Below are 24,455 nucleotides of genomic sequence, written 5' to 3'. Positions count from 1 at the left end.
CTTTACTTTCCTGGTGATTTCCCTTAACCAAAATGAATTTGTGTTTCTGCTGAACCCACAACTCTAAAATCATGTTAATCTAATGACTGTTCTCCCATTCTGACTGTGACATCATGAGCTGCCTGTGACACCATGCTTGTTTGTCCCAAGGCCCATGAGGGCAGTTGGCAGAAGTGCAAAGCCCTCTCTGCCCTGTTGAATTCAGCGGCTTTCTCAGAGAGTCTTAGACTGCCATCAGTTCGTCCTGAGCTTGGCTTGTACCTCCCCTTCTTTTGTCACAGGAGAGTGCTGGAAGAGCAATGTGGAGAGCAGCAGCAATGTGGAGAGCAGCAGCAGAGGGCTGGAGAGACATCCCACAGGGTCCAGATTCAGCAGCAGCAGTGCTATGTGGAGGATTTGAGACAAGAAATTCTAGCAGGACAGATTAGAGCTGAGCAGGAACTGGAATTTGATCGGACGCGCATCAACCAGCAGATTAAAGACAGTAGGTACCCACCATTTAAGGTGTCTGCCTCATCTTCTTTTTCATGCTTCTTAAGCCTTCTGTATTCTCTCCTTTGTTTTCTTTGTGATATGATGGAATCTTTGGCATTAGGTGTTCTCTCCCTTCATTTAGAGACCAGAGCCTGTCATAAGGGGGCTGGAAAGAAGAATAAGGGAACTAATCTTATTATCCCTCCGAATGATAGACCTCCTATTCATTCCTTCTCACTCACACATTTGTCCTTGCTTTACGGCTTGCCCTAGCATGTGCCCACTTCTGTGCTAAATCCTAGGGGTCCTCATTTTCTCACTCTGTGGATCCTGCCCCAGAGGGCTCTGCATCCTTCATCCTATCATATTACCCTGGCCACCAGTTTCACTCCATTTCACTGGTGCAGCCATGGCTGGAGATGTCTAAGTCCAGGCAGCCAGGGGCAGGGAGGGAGGTGCTAATATTGTCTCTGGGTGTTTTTTGTTGTCAGACCAGCAGTGGCTGCTTAGAGAAGAGACCTGGCTGGCCAGCTTGCAGCAGCAGCAGCAGCAGCAGCAAGACTATGTAGCAGAAGGAGGACTTGAGGCCTCTGTGGCACCTGATGTTCGGCTTCAGACAGATTCTGAGGTGCAGCTATCCACACTGGCCCGAAGCCAGAAGAGGGCGGCACAACAGCAGCTTCTACGGAGACACGCTCTTTGGGCAGCAGAACCGACTGTCCGGCAAAAAAAGATCACATTCCAGCTAGAGCGAATCATCAAGAAGCAGAGGCTACTGGAGGCCCAAAAGAGACTGGAGGACCTCAAGGCATTGTGCTGGCTCCAGGATGACAGCATCCAAAAGTCCCCAGACGAGATCCCTGGTGCTGATGCTATGGTCCCAGGGCCTCAGCATGGAAGTAAATCAACAAGTTATAGTTCTTTGAGCCTCCAAAGGCTCTGCAGCCAACACTTGCCCCAGCCACACAGGTATGGCCAGTGTTTGCCATCTGGAAGCACTTGGGAACCATTGGGTATTTTAGGGCCCTTGGCTAAAATTTACATTCTTGTTGCCAAGGCGGTATTCTTTGCTTCCCAGTGCCTTAGTTTCCTCAGTCTGTGACATGAAAAGATGTGTTTATTCCTTCCTTCCTCATCACTTTTTCCCCTTTCAGCTATCTTCTTCTTTCTCTATAGTCTATATCTTCTAAGACTCAGGCTTTTCCCTTCTGTCTGTCTCAGAGTAACAATAACTCTTGCTTCTTTGATATTATATGCTGTTTTCTGACTAAGGATCTCAGCCTCATTTTTTACCTACTCTTTTGTCCCTAACTATCCATATACATACATCTCCTTGTATAAGTCCTACTATCACCTCAATCTTATCACACCCCAAACCAGACTTCAAAATTCCCACATTTCCTCCCTCTGTATCCCAACCCAACCTGCCAACTCAGGTGAGCTTCCTGATCTCACTTCCCTACTGGATTAGTGGAACACTATGTTTCTGACTCCCAGATTCAAGTTTAGGATCTTCTTTGTTTCTTTTCTCCACATTCTTTATATTCTGCCAAGGTGATTGTGTTACATTTTTGCTATTTATGAGTACACAGGACTTCTCAAGCTCCTTGGAGCAGAGGACTGGGTGTTATACCTCTCTGTATCCTCAGGGCCTAGCAAAGGGCTTTGCCCATAGTAGCTGCACGATTTTATTAATGTTATGCTTTCTCACTTTTCAGATCTTCATAGAACTGGTGGGCTTTTTTTTTTTTTTTTAAACTTTAAAAAAAATTTTCAAGTGTATACAAAATTGAGAGAATAGTATACCTACTACCTTATTTAGCAGTTATCGAAATTTATCACATTTGCTTAATCTCCCTACTTTCCCTTTTTTGTTGAAGTATTTTAAAGCAAATTCCACACACCATGTCATTTCAGTCCTGAAGTATGCACCTCTAAAGACTTTTCTTATAACCATAAAATCATTATCACATCTAACAAAATTAAGATTAATTACTTGATATAATTGAATACCTAGGTCATATTCAAATTTCCCTAATTGCCTCAAAAGTGTCTATTTGCAGTTGGTTGTATAATTGGGGTCCAAATAAGATTTACACACTGCCTGTGGTTATGTCTTTTAAATTTTCTTTAATCATTCATTCTGTTGTTTTACTTTTGTTTCATTTTTTCATATTATTTGTTGAAGAACTTTTTTTTTTTTTCTGTAGAATGTACCACTTTATACTTTTGTTGGTTTGATTGTTCATAGTATCATTTAAATTGTTCCTCTATTTCTAGTAGATGTGTTTCTTTAAAGGTGCGATTAGATTCGGTTCAGTCTTTTTATGATAGAGAAATTGAGGAACAGAGTGTGCCTGGGGATGCTCTGAGAGCTGAGGCTATAGTCCACAATTTCCTTTTGTTCCTATCATTTTGTTCTCTGCCCTGAAGACAAAAGGAGACAGTGACATTTGCCCAGTTTTTAACCTCTTTCAGAGCAAATTAAGTGGAACTTTATATTCCCTCTGTCAACAGGAAATAGGGGGTCTCTTACTTTCTCTGAGATGGCTTTCCTTGTCTCCACAGTGTTTTTCTTGAATCTGCTAACATCCAGGAAATGGAGAGAGTGGGTGAGCAGCCCTATCAGATGGTGTTCCAAGGCTCAGCATCTCTGAGCCAATCAGCTAACAAGCTAAAGCCAAAGGATGAGCCAGAGGCCCTTACCCCTACCACCTGGACCAGAAAGGCTAAGGGAATAACAAACTCCAGCCACATGCAAGCAGAGTGGCAAAAAGAGGGGACCCTTGGGACCCACAAGACTGCCAAGGGAATTGGTTGCAGTTTCTCACATCCTTGTGAACCCAAACAGGCAGCTGGGCATGGAAAGACAGCTAAGACTTTCCAGACAGAAGCCAAACCAGCATCTCCAAACAGGGCATCAAAAAGGCAATGGAGAGTGTTGGCAGCTAGGGCCAGAGACATTGCCAAAAAGTCCTCTCATTTACCTCATGGAAACCCTTTGAAGAGGCAACATACTGCAGGGGACCCAGACAACGTGGCCCCAACCACAGATTCCAGCCTAGTAGTGGATCATGCAAGAGAAAATGATCTCTCTGATATAGATAGCAATTACTCAGTGGATTCTCTCTCCTGTGTCTGTGCCGAAGCCCTAAGGGAGCCCCTGAAGACAGAGGAACCTCAGGGAAAGAAGCTGGATTTTCCAGAGCTAGAGAACTCTGAAAGTGACGACAGCCAAATATCTGAGGACTCACTGGCTGAAAAGGGGTACCAAACTCAAAAATACAGCCCAGAGGGCACTCATCTCACCAAAGGCCATGGCCATCACAAGGCCAGAACTAGAACCTCTGTGAGGAGCTTCACCATACCCTTAGACAGTGAAATATTTGCTTTAGCTCACAGGAGCTTTTCCTTGGATAGCCTGACTGATGCTGAGGAAGAAATGGGGGAAAGTCAGCTAGAAGAGCCTTTACTTGGTTCAGCTGATGAGATTCCCACAGAGACTTTTTGGCGCCTGCAGAACTCCAGTATGCCTATAGTGGACCAGAAGGCAATGAGCAAGCTTGGTGCTGTCAACGAAGGAACAGGAGATAGGCAGGATGCCATCCTGCCAACAAGCAGTTCGTTTTACCTTGATCCAGAGTTGCAGCCTCATTGTGGGCAGCCTGAGCCAGCAGTGGAGGCATGCTACTCTGAACAAGCCAGCTCTCTCCAAGGCATGCAGCTTTCAAGAGGGAGCCCACTAATGTCCATGGATTCCTGGTTTTCCTGTGACTCAAGGATCAATCCCACTAGCCCTCCAGGAACAGTAGGTTCTTTTTGTACAAGTCCTGATGTCCAGGAATTTCAATCCTGTGTTTGGGAGAGGCCTGGATACTGGATAACTATGGAAGAACCAAAGCCATCAGTTACAGAAACAGTCCTGCCATATCACTTTCAAGTGTTCCAAGGCAGTGGTGAGCTACCCTGCAATGCAAGAGATGTGGACACTACTCCAGTTTCTGATACATCCATGCTGTCATTCATGGGATTTCACAGGTTTCTTCAACCAGAAACTGATAGCATCTTTCAGGGAAGAGGTATCCCTAACATATCCCAGCAGGATGAATCTGAAACATCAAACAACTCCAGCATGTCGAGTGTGTTGGCTGCCTCTGCTGCCTCATTCACGCATATCGGCAGTGCCTGTGAAAGGGACTGGACTGCCCTTCAGCAAAAGTACCTCCTTGAATTGTCTCATCCTGGTTTGGAGGCCCTAGAAGAGCCCAAGCCACATTTCCCCTGCCTTGAGGAAGACTTCGGTTCTCTGGCCCAAGCTTCTGGAAAAGGGGGAGATTCTCTGCCTGAGGTATCTAGCAGTCTGGATTTAAAAAATATTCCCATCCATCTATCCAAGATTAGGCGTTTGAAAGCAGAGAAAGAACAGGACAGTTTGAGTACCAAGTTAGAAGGTACTTCAGATTTATTTAGAACTAATGAGAAAGAGGTGAATTATAATGGAACTTCTTCAACAGACTTAGATTCATTGAATTCTGGAACTACAAATGCACAAATCTTTGCAGGAGAGAGCAAGATACCAAATTCCGTGATGGAAATATGTGAAATCAAACTGAACAACTTAGAGGAGTGCCCTCAGGGTAGCAGAGAACATGGACTGATAACTTCCTCTGATGAGTGCTTCTTACTGAAGAACCCTTGTCACAGTAATGGCACCATCATAGCCACCAAAGAAAACAACTGGCCCCAAGGCTGGGCTCCTCTCATGGAGAATATCGCAGGCCAGTCAGGGCAATTATGGCACAATAGCTACCATCCCCTGCAGGAAGAGAAGGCAGATTGCCAGGAGAGTTCCAAAGAAGTAGTTGGAAGAGACACAAAATTTTCCTTTGCCTTTTCATCAGATCCAGAACCGGACCTTCACTGTACTCCTTGGGCTCCATTCCCATCTCCCCTGCAGCCACCTCCCTTGGAAACATTCTATGTGACCAAAAGCCGGGATGCCCTGACAGAAACTGCCTTAGAGATTCCAGCTTGTAGAGAAGCGGGGGTGCCTTCCCTGCCCCTCCAGGAAGCCTGGGTCTTTGGTCATGGCCATCAAATCCTCCAAGATGTTTATTTGAAGGATAATTTGCCAGGGCCATTACAAAACCAGAATTCCAAGATTGACTTATCTTTGCAGGTTGCAGCAGAGAGGCCAGTTGATTTGAACACCGGGGAAGTTATAGGAGAAATAGAGAAATGCCCTGGAAATATTAAAGAAGAAAGTTGTAATTCAGTTTATTTTTCTGTTTCTCAGAATGGAAATTTTCTCCTTTCTACCAGTACAAAAGTGTGTGAATTTGAAAATCAGATTGGAATTTTAAATATAAAGCATAGTCTTCTAACACCCAAGGGTAGAGAAAACGCCACTGCTCAGTCCTGTTGTAATGCTTCCCCAAACAATTCTGGATCTGGGAAGCCTCTCCTTGTTTGTGAATCTAAGGCAGGTGGGGAAGAAGAGCAGGGTCAGAAAGCAGTCCTAAGGCAGACCCAGGCCTTTGATATAAACAGACATTTTCCTTCTGGGACCGTGTCTGATTTCATCCATAAAACCATTAATTTAGGCCTTGAGAAAGACATACCAGGGGAAACTGCTGTATTTTTGAAGTCTAGATCAGTAGATCATAATGTAAGCAGCCCAGTGATAGTAGCCCAGGATGAGAGCTCAACCCACAAGTGGGAAGGGAAGAATGCAACTGGGCAACTTAGAAAAGCTCCCCATCCCAGAGACAGCTTAGAAGAGCTTAAGCTTCCAGGTGCAGACTCTACATATGAAAGAGTCCAGTCAGTTACATCTTCTAAGGAAAGAAACCCCAATGATTGCAAGGGGCCTGGAAAGTCCCAGGAAATGTTAAATCCCAAAGAACCCTCTGGGAAGAAACAAAATAAACGAGTTAGTAATGCTGAGGAAATGGCTAGGCTAATTAGGAGCGTGGTACAGCTGGAAAATGGCATCTTGGAAATAGAATCCAAGCAGAATAAACAGCTACTTGCTTCCCAAATACCACAAGTCAGTAAGGAGATTGTGTTCCAGAACTGGAAGAACCAAGAAAAGACTGAGCATGTCCTAAGGCCAGGCAGCTCTGGAGAACCCCTGTCCTTCAAGGATCAGCCACCTTCTCCAAAACAGAAGGACATTGTTATTTTTAGGGATAATGAAGCTGAAGAAATGAAGGAGCTTAATATTTGCATTGGGAAAGAGCCTCAGGTAGAGAAAGTAAACCTGAGCCCTTTCGAGAAAAGGGAATATATAGAAAAGACTAAATTTGTGAGACAGCATAATCACCCTGATGCATTAGATAGATCCTCCAAGGACACTTGTGATTCTTTAGGGATACACACAGCTCACAGAGAGCCTGCTAATACTTCTGTTCACCCAAGGAAAATGAAAGCATTATCTAGAGCTCTGCCATTTGATCCCAGGTCAGAGAGGTCTTTTGAAAATGAGGATGAGTTGTTCAAAGCATCAGCAAGCCCCAAAGGGCAGCCTTGTGGCTTGGGAAGTCTTGAGGAATTGGAGACTGTGAAAGGTGCTGAACATATAAACAGTTCCAAGCAAGAAAAGCCAAAAGTTCAGGGCAGAGTTGAAGATACGGCTTTGCAAAGGGGAGGGAGCCTACAGGAGAAAAATAAGATGGTTTCAACTCAGAAATTTCATAGTCCAAGCCAAGTTTTTAAGAGCGAAATTTGCAGCCAGAAGACTATCTGCCCATTGCTGAGCCAGACAGACTATTCTGTAGCTCCTTCTCAGCAAGACCTGAGTAACACCTTGCCCTCAAGTTCTCCAAGCTTGGCAAGAAACTGTCTTCACGCACCTGATACTATAGGTATCTCTTCAGTTGATTATATGCTAGATCCCACAATGTTGAAAATTCATGACGGCCCTTTGGTTACTGGAGTAGGGGATCAGGACCAGAGTCAAAAGACCAAAAGCCATGGTCCTCAGGAAAATGCTAGGGGGGACTCCTCTGTGGCACACTCTTCTTGGTGTGGGTGTGCAATAACCATGGCCATGGGATCTCATGGTCAACCTAATGAACCAGAGAGCATGCCCCTGGGGGCTGAGAACAGGATCTCAGCAAGCACCACCCCCCAAGACAAGGGAGGGGACCTCAGAGGCACCTTGATCGACTTGAGAACCAAGGAGGGTTTTGTACCTGAAGCAGGGGCAACTGTACAAAGAGAGAGAAAAACCCTGAATGAGGTCTCCAGCCAGCTTGAAAAGAGGACTGGTTGCCCCTTAGAAGATGGAAACTACCAAGGCAGGGAGATAGGGCAGAAGACAGAGAATAATACCAAGGACTTCAGTCTTACCAGCGATGTTTTCTCAGCACCTGTTTCCCTGCTGAGGGTACCTAATCCTGAGCCCAAGATGTTGGAGCCTTCTGCGCACACATGCGTGTACCTGGTTATGTTGGAAGAGATCAGACAGGCCCAGAATAAACAGCTTAATAACTTTGTGGCTGGAGGAACAGCCCTTCCTTTCCATGAAACTTTCCTAGAATCTGAATGTTCTTCAGGGGTTCCTGAGAGGTCTCAGTGTAAACAAATGGGCGAGTCAGTGTCAGACAGGACTAGAAATGAGGGGGAAGCCCAGGAATTTGATGTGGCATTTCCATTTGCTGAACCAGGACATTTGCTGACAGATGAGAGGAAAGTCCTTCAGGTCACACCCCTCCCTGCAGACAGTTTTCAGCTTCTGCCCAACACTGAAATGAACAAAAGGGCGTGGTACGCCTCCCAGGCTTCCTCCCATGATATCCCTGCTCTAGGCAAAGGTGATTGTCCTGGAGATCTGAGACATTTCCTGGGAGCAGGTGAACAGTTTACATGGCACTCTGGTTCTTCCAAAATCACAGAGGAAAAGAAAGAAGCAACCAGAACACCTTACTTTGCTGGTTCTTTGGGCTCCGACTGTCTTCCTTCTTCAGCTACAGAAGAGGACCAGAGGGAAGTACTAGAGAAAATACCTGACTTATCTTCTCAGGCCCCCTTTGATGTTCCCGGACTGGTTTTGCGTGAAAGAAGTCATTTAGCCCCATGTGAGAGTGCAGGGGCCATGACCCCTGGTAGTTGGGAAAGCAGCCCAGAGTACCAGGAACCTAGAATTCTGGATACTACATATGGAGGAAGTCCAGATAACCTCTTAGTGACTTCACAGCCAGAAAAAAAAACCTGTTTTGAAAGTCAGTCTGTGATCTGTGGTGTTCAGAATTCTGCATGTTTCTCAGGGCCTAAGCAAGACCATGTCAAATGCCTTGAGAGATCCACAGGCTTAGACGAAGTGAAGGCAAGGCCCAAACAAGGTAGCATCCTGTCTGGAGACCTTAGAAAGGTTGAACTGGAAGAATCCTCACAGCAGTGTGTGAAGTGGAAGGGGAGTAGTGGGTTTGGGCTGGCAGAAGCCCGCAAGGCTGGCAGCAAACATCCTGGGCCGTCTTTATTCCCAGATCAAAGACCTATCCCATATCCTGAGGGAGTCAGAGAGGAGGCACCATTCAGATGCCCAGAGGAAACCCAAGATTGCATTATCTCAAGGAGCATTGATGACATCAGTACTCTCAGCCCATCTGCGGGGCAAGAAGAGAGCAAAACTCTTCCTTCCCAACAACTGTGCAATTCTCAACCCATTGCTTCTCCTACCAGTTCCTCCCTTTCCTCTAGTTTATTCTGTTATGGAGATGGTGACCTGGAGAAGGGTCCCTGCAGGGCTGCCCCAGGTGCTGTCCATCCACCCTGCATAGTACCTTCCAGGGCCTGTGGCATGGGTGAGAGAAGAGAGAGTTCTTCCAGGGAACATAGCCTTGAGTCCACAGGCATTAATATGGAATCTGGGCCAACAGATAGTCACATTCTGGTACCCTCAGAGACTGCTGCTAACTTAGCTCTGGCTCAAGGCTGCAGCTCCCGATTGGACCCTGATGTGAGGACAACTTCCTTCAGACACTCAAGGCCCAGGTCAGTAGAGGGTCCTGAGAAAAAGTGTTTTGAGAAGAGAACCAGCACAGAGCTTAAGGCTGTCCTTTTACAGACAGTTATGTATTCTGAGCTTCTGAAGAAGTTTCAGAACGGCAGTGTAGGTGACCGGAGTGCCCAGTTGCTTCAAACCAAGCCAGAACCACCTACAACAAATGGGAGGCCAGACACCCTGAATTTAAGTGGAGGGTCTGTTGAGAGTGAGCTAGCTGTGGAGCCACAGCACGGATATGTAGACAATAACTTCAGATGCCTTCCAAAAAAGCCACAACTTTCCATGGAGTCCAGGGATCACAGTTCCTTGGATCCCCAAGCCAAGTTTGTAGCAAAGTTAAAACACATCTGCAGTACCCAGGCTGACAGTCTCTGGGAGGAGGAGGAGCAGCAGAAAGACCAGGCTTCGGGTGATGGCAAAGCCCCTGCCCAGGGTGGGAATCCCCCACCTTCAGATGAAGGGGGCTCGGATGGCAGCCAGATTAATGACTCCAGGATAGAGGAGACGGCTGTGTCCAAGCCAGAGAGGCTCTCAACAGACTTCATAGACTCGGCCACTGTGCTTTTGGGGCAAAGTAGCCCCCAGCCTTCTGCTGAGAGGCTGGGCCAGTCCAACTCTGACAGGGAGCAGGCACCTCCCCACCACAGGTACCCAGCTCCTGTGATTGCAGTCTTTTCTGGCCCCAGACACTCCCTCAAGACATTCCCCAGACCACAGTTGTCTGTGGTCAGCAACTCCCGGTCCCTTCATGAGCTGAACTTGAGTGTGGAGCCTCCTTCCCCCACAGATGAGGATAACCAGGGACCTAACAGATTATGGAACCCACACCCCCAGGATCCCTGGGATGACTCCTTAGGAGTGTTGACGGTGAAAACATCTCTGGAAGCTGAGGACTGCAATCGGAAAGCCTCATCTAACCTGGATGGTAGGACTGCTGATCACAGGTCCCTGAAACCTGCCACCCCTCCTTACCCAGTATCGTCAGCTCTCTCATGCATGCCAACCCCTGATTTTATGGCCAGCTGGATGTCTGGTACCCTGGAGCAAGCCTGGGAGGGAAGGCCAGAGAAGTGTCTCTCTAAGGCGGACAAAGGAATGTTGCACTTTGGCTCCAATGACATCGATCCCTATAACCTGCCCTGGCATCCAGAGAGGCCTGGGCAAATTGGCTGGAAGCAGTATGTGTTTGGCGGTGCAGTCGATGTCTCCTGCAGCCGGACATCTCAGGGTGTGATACCATCAAATGTGGCCCAATGCTCCAGCATGGACAATGGCTTCGAAGACCAGAACTTCCCATTTCACTCCCATCTCAGCACCTATTCCAAGGCCTGGAACGTGTCAAGCACGTGTGGCAGCATTGAGAATATCGAGGGCTCAAATGATGGTTTGGAGGTATGGGGTTCCTCATTTGCTTTGGGGGACCTCCACATCATGACAGGCACTGATGGAGCAGCCCCCATGAGGGGTCCTGACAAGAGATCCCAGTTCAAGGCCCTCCCTGAAAAAATAGGCTGTCTGAAGAGTGAGTCCCCTGTGGCTGAAGGAAGTGCTTCAGGTCCAGTGGATGAAATTATGCTGCTACCTCCATCAGAGGCAGTCCACTCTGTGGGACAGGCCAGGAAGGACACCTTTGAGCAGGGCACACAGACTGTAGGCTGCAGACTGAATCAGCACTGCACTGATGTCTCCTCTGCCAAGTCAGAAGCCAGTACAACAGCAGTCTCTGATCTGGCCTCATGGACCAGCATGCACAATCTGTCTCTCCATCTCTCACAGCTCTTGCACAGTACATCAGAACTGCTGGGGAGTCTCTCCCAACCAAGTATGGCTGAAAAGGAGCAGAACACCAAGAATGAGACCCCAGATGAGGCACCACTGACCCTCATGATGGATGGCTGTACTCAGACCCCTGTGGATAAGGGCAGCCAGACTGACTTGGCCTCATCTGCTCTGCCCCTTCAAGCTCCAGAGGCTAAACCTCAGGAAGTCAGTGTGAATCTTGAAGTGCTGGGCTCAAATACCATGACTGTGTCTCAAGAAATGGGAGATGCTCCAGTGGCACTTCAGGAGAGAGAGGCAACAGAAGCAGCACAGGGAACAGCAGGACCTCCAGATCTTCAGGAGGAAAGCATCCAGTGTAGGCCCCAGAAGCCTCCAGTACCTTCATCCTACTTGAAGTTTCAGAAAGCACCCCTTGGGCAGAACCTCCCTTCTTTGAGCCCCCAAACTTCTGATGTTTCCCTGCCTCCTAGCTCTCAACCAGAGGTATCCTCTTGCCTAGCTGTCAGTAGGCATAGTCTTAGCATCTCTCAATCCCCAGAGTCCATTGGGGAGCCTAGGACTGAGAAGCAGCAGCAGAGCCTCAAGTGTGCCTTGTTGGTGGACAGGGCCTCCTCCCCAATCCTCACACTTAGTGCCAGCACCCAAGGGTCATGTCTCCCCCCATGCTGTTTGTCTCTCTCAGCCCCTTCAGCTCACACCCTTGAAGGCCATCGGAAGCTTGACTCTAGCCCAGACCTTTCTTTTGGTGCCCCAAGGCCTCCAATGGATAATTATTCTCAAACAACTGAGGAGTTAGTTGGATCCCAGGGAATTGAGACTCTGTGTGGAGAAGGCAGAAGTCCTTTAGAAAAGAGTGATGGGAGTTCCTTAGGCAACCAGCAGAGCCCCAGATTCCAAGATAATTTCTTAGGACAACCCTCTCAGCAGCTTCAATCCAGCCCCATTCAGGTAATACCCAACCGGGTGCAAAGCGGACAGCTGTCTCCACGATTGAGGAGCAGAAGCCCGAAGCTGGCCATTAGCTTTGTGCCTGAGGGGGTGGCTTCCCCAGAGCATGGCCCACCGAGCAGTAGGGGGCGAAGTCAATGGCAGAGCAGGACAGAAAATGGGGGTGAGAATTCAGCCCTTATAATGAAGTCACAGCCCACTCCAGACCGTTTGTCTTTGTGGGCAGGCCTCAAACACCTCAGCCCCTGTCCTATTTCTGAGTTGACTGATACTATAGCACTCCAAGGGTCTGCCTTGGGCCCCCTTGGGACCTGCCATCCTGAGGGACTTTTGAGCCCTAGCCCTCAGGTGTACATAGTCCCTGAGCCCCAGCATCACAGCTTGAGTGACCTTCCAATGCATAACAAGTTCAGGAACTGGGGCGGGGTGCAGGGTGGCTCTTCTGGGGGAAATGGTGTGACCAAGGAGCTGGGGATTGGATGTGATCTCAGCTCTGGAGAGCAGGTAGAGATGTCCCCACAACCTCCTGAGGATAAGAGCCAGGATCGTGAGTGGTCCCAGGGGAAACAGGTCCCCCTGCAAGTTGGGGCTCAGAACTTGCCACTCAGCATGGAACTCACAGAAGCAAGACTGCACCATGGCTTCGGAGAGGCAGATGCCCTGCTGCAGGTGTTGCAGAGTGGGACTGGGACGGCACTCGCTCCTGACGAACATGCTGTCTCCACCTGGATGGAGCTCTATGTCCGGTAAGGGCCCCCAGCCTGGAATGGGAGAGGGAGGGGTGGGCTGAAAGGGAAGAACTGAAGCAAGCTAGTGGAGGTTGTTCCCTCTCCCCTTTGTCAGCTCTGGTATCCTTCAGGGGTCAGGGATCTTAACATGGAGAAGGGCATTCATGTCCAGTTTTAGTGAATCAATCACATTTTATTTTAGGCAAAAAAATACCATTGAGACCCTCCGGAGAGAGCAGGCTAAGCAACTTCAGAACTTCCGCCGGACTCGGAGCCTCAGTTCCCAGAAACAGCTGAGCCTCCTGTCCAGCATGGATTTCCCCACCCGTGACCTTGACTTACCTAGCCGGCGCCGAGAATACCTGCAACAACTGAGGAAGGATGTTGTAGAGACCACTAGGCAAGGATAGACGAACCCTCCAGGGGACAGGCTCTGTGCGGGTTAAGGGATTGTGGGGAGCCAGAGGCTGGAGTTTCAGGCATCCTGGAGCGTGTAGACTGCCACTTCCTTTGAAATGAGAGACTCCAAGAATCTGTTCTACATGCCTGTGGACAAGTAGAGGTGGATGTGGGAGATGGGCAAATGGAACGAAGAGGATGTAGGAGGAAGCAGAGGTGAGGGAGGTGGGCAAGGTTGGATAGAATAGCTCTGACATGTTATTTAAGACTGCAGGCCTGGGCCAAAGAATGGCTTGTTTCTCTCCTGTCCAGCAGCCTCTCCTGAGGCTGTAAAATCAAAATCAAGACCTAGTGGGCAAAGGGAGGATGAGTCCTTCAGGAAGGTGGTACTGAGTTAACCTGGGGTGGGCAAGCTAGGGCCATCACCCACCCACCATGTTAGAAGCCATCTTTCCACTCCTATGCTCTTCCCCAGGAGCCCAGAGGCTTCATCAAGACCTGCTCACCCTCCCTCTGATGTAGAGCTGATGCTGCGAGACTATCAGCGGGCCCGCGAGGAGGCCAAGGTGGAGATTGCCCGGGCCCGAGACCGACTGCGGGAACGAACAGAGCAGGAGAAGTTAAGGATCCGCCAGCAGATTGTATTCCAGCTGCTGAGGGTGTGGAGTGGTGTTTGCCTCTGATTTTAGGGTAGACTTGGAGCCAGGGGAAGACCTCAGGCTGGGGTAGCCTGCACTGTAGCTTCCTCTGAATCTTGGGCCATCACATTTGGAGGAGCGTGTGAGGCTCTGGTCCCAGTTCATACCTGTTTCCCTCTTTCTTCACATTGTCATCTCATAAGAATAGCTGCTGTCTCTGGGCCAGAGAATGGGAGGAGGAGACCTTGAGATATAGTGGTGAGGTATGCGGAAGTATGAAGAGTGATGGCTTTGGGGAAGGTTGGAGGCACTGGGAAGGTGATGGGAACTGTGGAGGTGAAAAGGAATGGTTTTGGGGGTGATGGGAGTGTGAGTAGTGAAGGTCCATTAGAAGGTGGTTGAAGCTGTTCTGTCCTTCCCAGGAAGAGGAGAAACTACACACCCTGGCCAACGCTAGTCCCTTGTGCACCAGCTCCAATGGAAGCCTTTCCTCTGGAATCACCTCTGGTTATAATAGCAACCCAGCCTTGTCAGGCCAGCTGCAGTCCGCAGAGAGTCTGGTGAGTAGGCAGATACTGGGAACAAGCCAGGGTCCAGGCCAATTGAGAAAGGGTTTAGGCAGGACGTTCTGTCTTCTGGAGGCCTTCCCCACTATGCTGTGGTCTTGGATCTTAAGTTCTATCTTCCCTCTCCCTCTGCTTATTCAGTTGTTCAACAAATGTTTATTTTGTAGGCCCTATTTTAGGCATGGGTTTATAGCAGTGAGCAAAACTGCTCTCTTGTCCTTAAACAGGCTATCTGAGATAAATTTAATTTTATTTAATTTTATTTTTATTTAATTTTATTATTTTTTATTATTTTTATTTATTTATTTTTTAACTTATTGATTCTTTGTTTTTATTAAGATTTATTCACATACCATACAATCATCCAAAGTACACAATCCATTGATCACATTACCATCATATAGTTGTTCACCCACCACCTCGATCAATCTTTTTTTTTTTTTAACATTTTCCTTGTACCAGAAAAAGTGAAAGCAAGAATAAAAAAACAAGAGTAAAAACAGAATACCCAAATTGCCCCCCTCATTTTTCCTTTAGTTTTTTTTTTTTGGCCCCCGTTTTTTTGCTCATCCATCCATACACTGGACAAAGGGGAATGTGATCCACATGGCTTTCCCAATCACATTCTCACCCCTCATAAGCTACATTGTTATACAGTCATCTTCAAAATTCAGGGGTTCTGGGTTGTAGTATGATAGTTTCAGGTATTTACTGCTAGCTATTCCAATCCATTAGAACCTAAAAAGGGTTATCTATATTGTGCGTAAGAGTGCCCACCAGAGTGACCTCTTGGCTCCTTTTGGAGTCTCTCAGCCAATGAAACATATTTCATTTCATTTCACATCCCCCTTTTGATCAAGAAGATGTTCTCCACCCCACGATGCCAGGTCTAGATTCCTCCCTGGGAGTCATATACCACATTGCCAGGGAGATTTATACCCCTGGAGAGGAGATAAATTTTAGACATGTTATTTGATAATTATTTAATTATTGCTACATTAGGTTCTATGAAGAAGTGCTAAGTCAGCAAAAAACAAGGGACTTGCCCTAGCCTTGAGGATCATTAAAGATACCCTGAAGAGAACACATTTAAACTGAGACTAGCAGGATGAGAGGTAGTTAACTAAGTAAAAGCTTAGTGGTGGTGGTGTTGGGAGAGATGTGGGTGTGATAGAACAGCCTTCCGGGCAGAAGGCCCAGCAAGCGAGGCCTTGAGGAAGGAAGAATTTAAGGATTTAAAAGAAGGCTAGTGTGGCTGGAACATAAAGAGTGAGATGGAGAATGACATGAAACATGAATGAATAGAAAAGGCCAGATTATGTAGACTGTGTTGAGAATTTTGGTCCTTTCTAATCCACCTGACCCTGTTACTCCCCAGAAGTGATAGCGAGCTGCTGAAAAGCTTTTAGTGGGGAAATAAAATGGTCAGATTGTAAGACAAGGGGCCAAGAGCAGATATGGATAGACCATCAGGTGACTACGTGAAGGTTGAGTAAAGATGATGAGTGCTTGTTTAGGGCACTGATAGTGAAGATGAACAGATGTGGATGTAATGAAGAGAGAGCATCTGCAGGACTTGGTGATTGGATGTTGGAGGAAGGGAGAGGGAAGAGTTGAGAACAACACACATTTTTGGTTTGAACAACTGAAGGGATGCTGATGCCAACAATGAAACAAGAAACACTGGGGGAGGACTGGGTTTTGTGGGGAAGAATATGAGTTTAGTCTGGGACTTGTTGAGATGAAGGTGCCTATGAGAAATCCAGGTGGAGCTATCGAGTGGAGAGTTGAAAGTACAGATCCAAAGCTTAAAGGTAAGATTCGGCTGGGGATATAAATTTTGAAATTCATTTTATAACTTCACATGATTTAAAAAAATCAAACAATAGCAAAGGCAAGTGCATTCTTTAGTCTCCTATTTGCCCTCCCCAGAAGTAATTATCCCAGTTTGGTATATATTTTCAAAGATATTCTATACATCAATGTAAACATATGTACATGCACATATTTTTAAATATGTATATGTATATCTTATTCAAAGTACATTAATGGAAGCATACTATAACTAGTTTGTCATTTTGCCTTTTTCACTAGACAAGATAATTTGGATACCATTATACATCAGTAAATCTATTGCTGACTTTTTTTTTTTTTTTTTTTTTTGTCCAAGTACAGACTTTATTAAAGACTCCTTAAGTTTAGGAAGAACAATGATAATACAGACATGTACAAACCTACTATCCTTAAAAAATAGATGACAAAAATTCAATGTGATAAAATTCAGAAAGTGATTAAAGTATTGTGTTAAGAAAGGTTATAATCTCAAGCCTTCAGGTAGAGTAGAAAATATACAGTTCTAATATATAAAACAAATGATCAAAAAATAAAACTAAAATATCTTAAAGAATATTCTCAAATGATATTTAAAAAAATAAAGCTTAGCATTCCACTAAGTATCTGCAGTAAAGGTAGACTTTAAAAACTTATTCTGTAAACAAACTTTAACTCTTTACAACAGTCCACACAATCCTGCTTTCAGGGTTTATAATTAATGGTGTTAAAAGAGTATAAAGGTCACAAAAAGAGTTATATTGAGAACACTCATACACAACGTAATATGGGTTCACTTATTTAAGAATTCATCAAGAAATACAGTTGACAATGCTCACTTATTTAGAAAATACAAAATGTAATAAAAAATGTAATGAAGCCATGCACTCATTCTGAGTAGTGAATGAAGACACTGAATAAAAGGCTTACCTATTTAATTCCATATTGTTCATCATAGAAAAATGAATGAGAAGGATGGAGGCATAAATTAAGAATTTATAAGTCAATATAAATCACTGGCTTTCAAAGGGATCAAAATCCAAAGATCATTAGATCCAAACTATACTATTTTATTGAAAGAAATGTTATGTATACATAGTAATGTGGTATATTTTGATGTATGCAAACAGGAACACACTGTGTAAGAAGGTAAACACTGATAGAGAACGGTAGACATAGTAAGATTTCAAAGGCAAAATAATAGAATCTGTGGGATAAAAAATCCATGCTAAGAATATAGTTTAGAGCTAATCCCCGTGCTGAGTTCTTCAAAATGAGCCTCAGTAGACGACGGTCCTATTTTAAAGGACAGTTGTCTCAAGGCTTAGAGGAACAGCACAGTTTCAGGCTCTTTTCACATGTGGAGACTTGAATTTCAAACATGGCCTAAACCTATTAAGCCAGCATTAACGAAAGTATACATTTTCATTGTTTAACCATAACCTTTGGATGTGGAATAATTTCATGCCTTTGCAGAACTCCTGTCTATGTAGCTATGGCCATGTCTCATTGAAAAACGGTTATGATGTAGATCATGTGATGATTCAAATAGGTCAGAAGCAGGAGGGAATGAAAATAAAGAAACTGACTAAAATTCTTATTCTGTAAAATATTTTCATTATCATCCTAGCTTGTTTTCATCAATCATAGATTCTGTAATGTAGCCTACAGTGAGTCTAATAAAGGATTGTGTACAAATGATGCTGAGGTTCTTTCCAGAGCTGAACCTTTAATAGTAAGCTCAAAGCAATATGCAGATACAGTTAAAGAAATAAAGGAAAAACGCATTAGTCTCTAGAAATAATAGTTTAAAATCTTCTAGCATTGGAGCCAAAAGGGACAGATTAAATACTCTTCAGAAACTGTGAAATTATGCAGCTAAATGAGACGTATAATAATATTGAGTAGAAAGTCTTTAAGGAAAATAAGAACAGAAACCATTCATTTTGGAGAAAATTTTTTTTGGCGGCTATGTTTCTCATCTAAAAATAGATTTGATAATAAAAGCCACAAGAATAATTCTCTTTACTGGTAATAATAACTATATAGAATTTCTATTTTGAGAAATTACTATAATGTCAAAATCTAGGGAGACTTTATCTTACCACTGTCATCCCTCTAATTCTAGGATTACCCAATCAATTCTTACTAAAATGTAGTAATTAATAACTACATAGAATTTCTATTTTAAGAAATTATTATGTCAAAATCTAGGGAGACTTTATCATGTTACCACTGTCATCCTTCTAATTTTAGGATTACCCAATCAATTCTTATTAAAATGTAGACACACATTCAAAAAAAATCTGAGTCTTGGTAAATGTAGGATGTCTGGTAAGCCTTAGGTTATCTTCAGTCTTCACATACTTGATGTTCCAGGAATGATGCTTGAGTTTAGGTTGGTGCTGACTTATTTTTAACAGCTAAATAGTGTTTCTTTTTTTTCTTATCTTTTATCTTTTAAGGTTTATTCTAGTAATATACATACAACCTAAAATTTCCGATTTTAACCACATTCATGTATATAATTCAGTGCTTTAAGTTATGCTCACAGTTGTACTACCATCACCATCATCCATATCCAAAGCATTACAATCAACCTAAATAGGAATTCTGTACAAATTAAGCATTAACTCCCTGTTACCAACCCCCAACCTAGCACCTGTAACCTATATTCTAGAGTTTGCTTATTCTAATTATTTCACATCATTGAGATCATTCATATCTGTCCTTTCTGATTTTACCCAACATTATGTCTTCAGGGTTCATCCATGTTGTCATATGAACCAGAAGTTCCTTTATAATGCTAAATAATATTTCACTGTATGTATATACCACATTTTATTTATCCATTCATCATTTGATGAACACTTTGGTTGCTTCCATCTTTTAGAAGTCCAGTTGAGTGAACTTAGCAGCCTTGTCAAAAATTAGTTGGTCTTCAAAAGGGGGAAGAGAAATGAAACAAAATAATGTTTCAGTGGCTGAGAGATTTCAAATGAGTCAAGAGGACATTCTGGAGGTTATTCTTATGTGCTATATATATCCCTTTTTAGTTTTTAGTGTATTGGAACAGCTAGAAGGAAATAGCTGAAACTGTTGAACTTCAACCCAGTATCCTTGATTCCTTTTTTTTAAAAATAATTCAATTTTATTGAGATATATTCCCATACCATACAGTCATATAACACAAAAGTAATAATAAAAATTAAAGTGAAAAAGAACAATTAAAGTAAAAAAATAACACTGGTTGCTTTTTTTTTTTTTGCCCCCGTTTTTCTTCTCATCTATCCATACACTGGACAAAGGGGAATGTGATCCACATGGCTTTCCCAATCACATTCTCACCCCTCATAAGCTATATTGTTATACAGTTGTCTTCAAGATTCAAGGGTTCTGGGTTGTAGTTTGATAGTTTCAGGTATTTACTGCTAGCTATTCCAATCCATTAGAACCTAAAATGATTATCTATATTGTGTGTAAGAGTGCCCACCAGAGTTACCTCTCAGCTCCTTTTTGGAATCTCTCAGCCACTGAAACTTATTTCATTTCTTTTCACATCCCCCTTTTGGTCAAGAAAATGTTCTCCATCCCATGATGCCGGGTCCAGATTCCTCCCTTGGAGTCATATTCCACATTGCCAGGGGTATTTACACCCCTTGGTGTCAGATCCCATGTAGTGGGGAGGCCAGTGATTTCATTGGCTTAGCTAGAGAGAGAGGGCCACATCTGAGCAACCAAGAGGCACTCAGGAGGAGACACTTAGGCACAATTATAAGCAGGCCTAGCCTCTCCTTTGCAGTAACTGTCTTCCCAAGGGCAAGTCCTGTGATTCAGGGCTGAGCCCATCAAACAACCAGTCCCCAATGTCCGTGAGCACATCAGCAACCATCAAGGTGGGGAAGCCCAACACCCCTGCATTCTCCCCCAGCAGTGTTCACCTTAGTGGTAGCATATTATATTTCTCTTTTTGTACCTGGCTTATTTCGCTCAGCATTATGTCTTCAAGGTTCATCCAACTTGTCATATGTTTCACTACATCATTCCTTCTTACTGTTGCATAGTATTCTGTTGTGTGCATATACCACATTTTATTTATCCACTCATCTATTGAAGGACATTTGGGTTGTTTCCGTCTCTTGGAAATTATGAATAATGCTGCTGTGAACATTGGCATGCAGATATCTGTTCACGTCACTGCTTTCAGATCTTCCGGGTATATACCGAGAAGTGCAATTGCTGGATCGAAGGGGAACTCTATATCTAGTTTTCTAAGGAACTGCCAGACTGTCTTCCAGAGTGGCTGAACCATTATACAGTCCCACCAACAATGAATAAGAGTTCCAATTTCTCCACATCCCCTCCAGCATTTGTAGTTTCCTGTTTGTTTAATGGCAGCCATTCTAATCGGTGTGAGATGGTATCTCATTGTGGTCTTAATTTGTTTCTCTCTAATAGCTAGTGAAGCTGAACATTTTTTCATGTTTCTTGGCCATTTGTATTTCCCCTTCAGAGAACTGTCTCTTCATATCTTTTGCCCATTTTATAATTGGGCTGTCTGTAGTATTGTCATTGAGTTGCAGGATTTCTTTCTTTATGCAAGATGTCAGTCTTTTGTCAGATACATGGTTTCCAAAAATTTTTTCCCATTGACTTGGCTGCCTCTTCATCTTTTTGACAAATTCCTTCGAGGTACAGAAGCTTCTAAGCTTGAGGAGTTCCCATTTATCTATTTTTTCCTTTGGTTGCTTGTGCTTTGGGTGTAAAGTCTAGGAAGTGACCTCCTAATACAAGGTCTTGAAGATGTCTCCCTACATTATCTTCTAGGAGTTTTATGGTGCTTTTATATTGAGGTCTTTGATCCACTTTGAGTTAATTTTTGTGTAGGGTGTGAGGTAGGGGTCCTCTTTCATTCTTTTGGATATTGATATCTAACTCTCCCAGCCCAGTTTGTTGAAAAGACTGTTATGTCCCAGTTCAGTGGCTTTGGGGGCCATAACAAAGATCAGTCGGCCATAGATCTGGGGGTCTATCTCCAAATTCTCAATTTGATTCCATTGATCAGTATATCTATCTTTGTGCCAGTACCATGCTGTTTTTTTTTTTTTTTTAAATTTGAAAGCAATCACTGTTTATTAACTGACCAGATTATAAAAGTAATCATAGTAGACACCTTAGTTCATCCTTCTAATAAGCCTATTGATCTGGTCTTCCCTGTTGCCAGCATCTCCCCCTTCTACAAAATGGGTGGTCTTTTTCTTCATCCCCCCTCTGGGAGACGATAATTTGAAGGGCCACAGGAAGTTGTTTGCTTCTTTGAAGCGTTTCCCAACAGTATAGATCTCATGAATCAGGTCTTCCATGCAGATGATGCCATATTTACCAAGCGATCGTGCAATCAAAGAGTTATCTGTCAAGGCAATCCGCTTCTTATTGATTTTGCCGTAACCACGCTTATAGATTAGTTCGTTTACTGACTTCAGGTTCGGGCACCCCCATGCAATATATGGTTCCACAATCCTCAGCATGTTAATTGAGGCCTTGTTGAGCTTAACAAAGGTGCCATTGAAGATTTGGCGAAGGCGAAGAAGTTGCAACACTTTTTGGACCTTTGGGCTCACGCCATTGATACCTCTGATCCTGATGACAAATGCCAATTTGGGTTCCGCAGGTACATAGAAGTTGCCAGCTTTTCTTGCCATTCTAGCCATTCGAATCTCAGTTCTGTACATTTGCCTATATTCCTTATGATAGTGCTTGGCTTTTTCATAGATAAGCTTCCTCCTTGCCTTTCGGAGCATCTTTTGGGCAAACTTCTTTCTCAAGCGCTTGATCTTCAGTTCGGCAAAATTCCTTCGCTTTTTCTTGAGGGTTTCCGGCACAGCCGGCACCTTCTTCTTCTTCTCTTCGACACCCTCCATGGTTCCAGCCGGAAAAAAACCATGCTGTTTTGACTACTGTGGCTTTATAGTAAACTTCAAAGTCAGGGAATGTACGTCCTCCCACTTCGTTTTTCTTTTTTAGAGTGTTTTTAGCAATTTGAGTCATCTTCCCTTTCCAAATACATTTGATAGCTAGCTTTTCTAAGTCTGCAAGGTAGTTTGTTGGAATTTTGATTGGGATTGCATTGAATCTGTAGATGAGGTTGGATAGAATTGGCATCTTAATGACATTTAGCCTTCCTATCCATGAACGTGGAATATTTTTCCGTCTTTTAAGGTCCCTTTCTATTTCTTTTAGTAGAGTTACGTAGTTTTCCTTGTATAGGTCTTTTATATCTTTGCTTAAATTTAATCCTAGTGCTTGATTTTTTTAGTTGCTATTGAAAATGGTATCTTTTTCTTGAATATCTCTTCACTTCTTTCATTTCTAGCATATAGAAACATTACTGACTTATGTGCATTAATCTTGTATCCCACTTCTTTGCTAAATTTATTAGCTCCAGTAGCTGTATCATTGATTTCTCAGGTTTTTCCAGATATACGATCATATCATCTGCAAATAATGACAGTTTTACTTTTTCCTTTCCAATTTGGATGCCTTTTATTTCTTTTTCTTCCCGGATTGCCCTGGCTAGCACTTCTAGCACAGTGTTGAATAACAGTGGTGACAGCATCCTTGTTTCATTCCTGATCTTAGAGGGAAGGCTTTCAGTCTCTTGCCATTGAGTACTATGCTGGCTGTGGTTTTTTCATATATGCTGTTTATCATATTGAGGAAGTTTCCTTCAATTCCTCCCTTTTGAAGTGTTTTTATCAAAAAGCGATGTTGGATTTTGTCACATGCTTTTTCAGCATCTATTGAGATGATCATTTGATTTTTCTCTTTTGATTTGTTAATGTGTTGTATTACATTGATTTTCTTATGTTGAACCATCCTTGCATGCCTGGAATGGATCCCATTTGGTCATGGTGTATGATTTTTTTATGTGTCTTTGGATTCAATTTGCAAGTATTTTGTTGAGAATTTTTGCATCTATATTCATTAGGGAGATTAGCCTGTAGTTTTCCTTTTTTTGTGGCATCTTTGCCTGGTTTTGGTATTAGATTGATGTTAGCTTCATAAAATGTGTTAGATAGTGTTCCATTTTCTTCAATGTTTTGAAAGAGTTTAAGTAAGATTGGTGTCAGTTCTTTTTGGAAAGTCTGGTAGAATTCCCCTGTGAAGCCATCTGGCCCTGGGCATTTATTTGGGGGAAGATTTTTGATGACTGATTGGATCTCTTTGCTTGTGATGGGTTGGCTGAGGTCTTCTGTTTCTTCTCTTGTCAGTCTAGGTTGTTCCTGTGTTTCCAGGAAATTGTCCATTTCCTCTACATTATCCAGTTTGTTGCCATACAGTTGTTCATAGTATCCTCTTAAAATTTTTTAAATTTCTTTGGGATCTGCAGTAATGTCACCTTTCTTATTCATTATTTTGTTTATATGGGTCTTCCCTCTTTTTGATTTTGTCAGTCTAGCTTGGGGCTTGTCAATCTTGTTGATCTTTTCAAAGAACCAACTCTTGGTGTTATTTATTCTCTCTATTGTTTTTTTTGTTCTTTATATCATTTATTTCTGCTTTAATCCTTGTTATTTCTTCTACTTGGTTTAGGATTAGTTTGCTGTTCATTTTCTAGCTTCTTCAGTTGCTCCATTAGTTCTGTGACTTTAGCTCTTTCTTCCTTTTTTGACACATGCATTTAGTGCTATAAACTTCCCTCTCAGTACCGCTTTTGCTGCATCCCTTAGGTTTTGATATGTTGTGTTCTCATTTTCATTCATCTCTATATATTTAGCAATTTCTCTTGCTATTTCTTCTTTAACCCACTGATTGTTTAGGAGTCTGTTGTTTAACCTCCAGGTATTTGTGAATTTTCTAAGTCTCTGATGGTTATTGGCTTCTAATTGTATTCCATTGTGGTCAGAGAATGTAATGTGCATCGAATAATTTCAATTTTTTAAAATTTATTGAGGCTAATTTTATGTTCCAACATATGGTCTATTCTGGAGAAAGTTCCGTGAGCACTAGAGAGGAATGTGTATCCTGGTGATTTGGGATATAAAGTTCTATATATGTCTGTTAAATCAAATTCATTTAT

The 24,455-nt window shown here is 43.5% G+C and overlaps 2 protein-coding genes across 10 annotated transcripts in view; one reads left to right on the top strand and one right to left on the bottom strand.

Annotated features, from left to right (window-relative positions):
- STARD9 (StAR related lipid transfer domain containing 9) overlaps positions 1–24,455 on the top strand; it is a 160,612-nt gene that overhangs the window by 122,811 nt on the left and 13,346 nt on the right. For 8 of the 9 annotated variants that reach the window (XR_005216474.1, XM_037834177.1, XM_037834176.1 and 5 more), the window contains 6 exons: positions 282–484; positions 966–1,443; positions 3,043–12,960; positions 13,145–13,342; positions 13,817–14,000; positions 14,402–14,539. Coding sequence is in view for 8 of the 9 variants with exons in the window: in XM_037834177.1 (XP_037690105.1) it covers positions 282–484; positions 966–1,443; positions 3,043–12,960; positions 13,145–13,342; positions 13,817–14,000; positions 14,402–14,539 (11,119 nt within the window). In the remaining variant the exon portion in view is untranslated. Of the gene's footprint in view, positions 1–281; positions 485–965; positions 1,444–3,042; positions 12,961–13,144; positions 13,343–13,816; positions 14,001–14,187; positions 14,243–14,401; positions 14,540–24,455 lie in introns of those variants that run through there. The other variant, XM_037834181.1, reaches the window with a different exon arrangement.
- On the bottom strand, positions 21,488–22,304 carry LOC119532113 (60S ribosomal protein L7-like). The gene has a single exon (XM_037834189.1). The coding sequence runs from the start codon at positions 22,294–22,296 to the stop codon at positions 21,550–21,552; it is 747 nt and encodes a 248-aa protein (XP_037690117.1). The 5' UTR covers positions 22,297–22,304; the 3' UTR covers positions 21,488–21,549.

Source organism: Choloepus didactylus, chromosome 4 (genome assembly GCF_015220235.1).
Source record: "Choloepus didactylus isolate mChoDid1 chromosome 4, mChoDid1.pri, whole genome shotgun sequence".
Classification (NCBI taxonomy): domain Eukaryota; kingdom Metazoa; phylum Chordata; class Mammalia; order Pilosa; family Megalonychidae; genus Choloepus; species Choloepus didactylus.
The sequence above is the reverse complement of the archived record's forward strand: the minus strand, read 5'-3'. Positions and strand labels throughout refer to the sequence as shown.

Bases quoted from the DNA above. Each gene is read 5' to 3' on its own strand.
- LOC119532113 (XM_037834189.1), bottom strand. From the start codon at position 22,296: ATGGAGGGTGTCGAAGAGAAGAAGAAGAAGGTGCCGGCTGTGCCGGAA.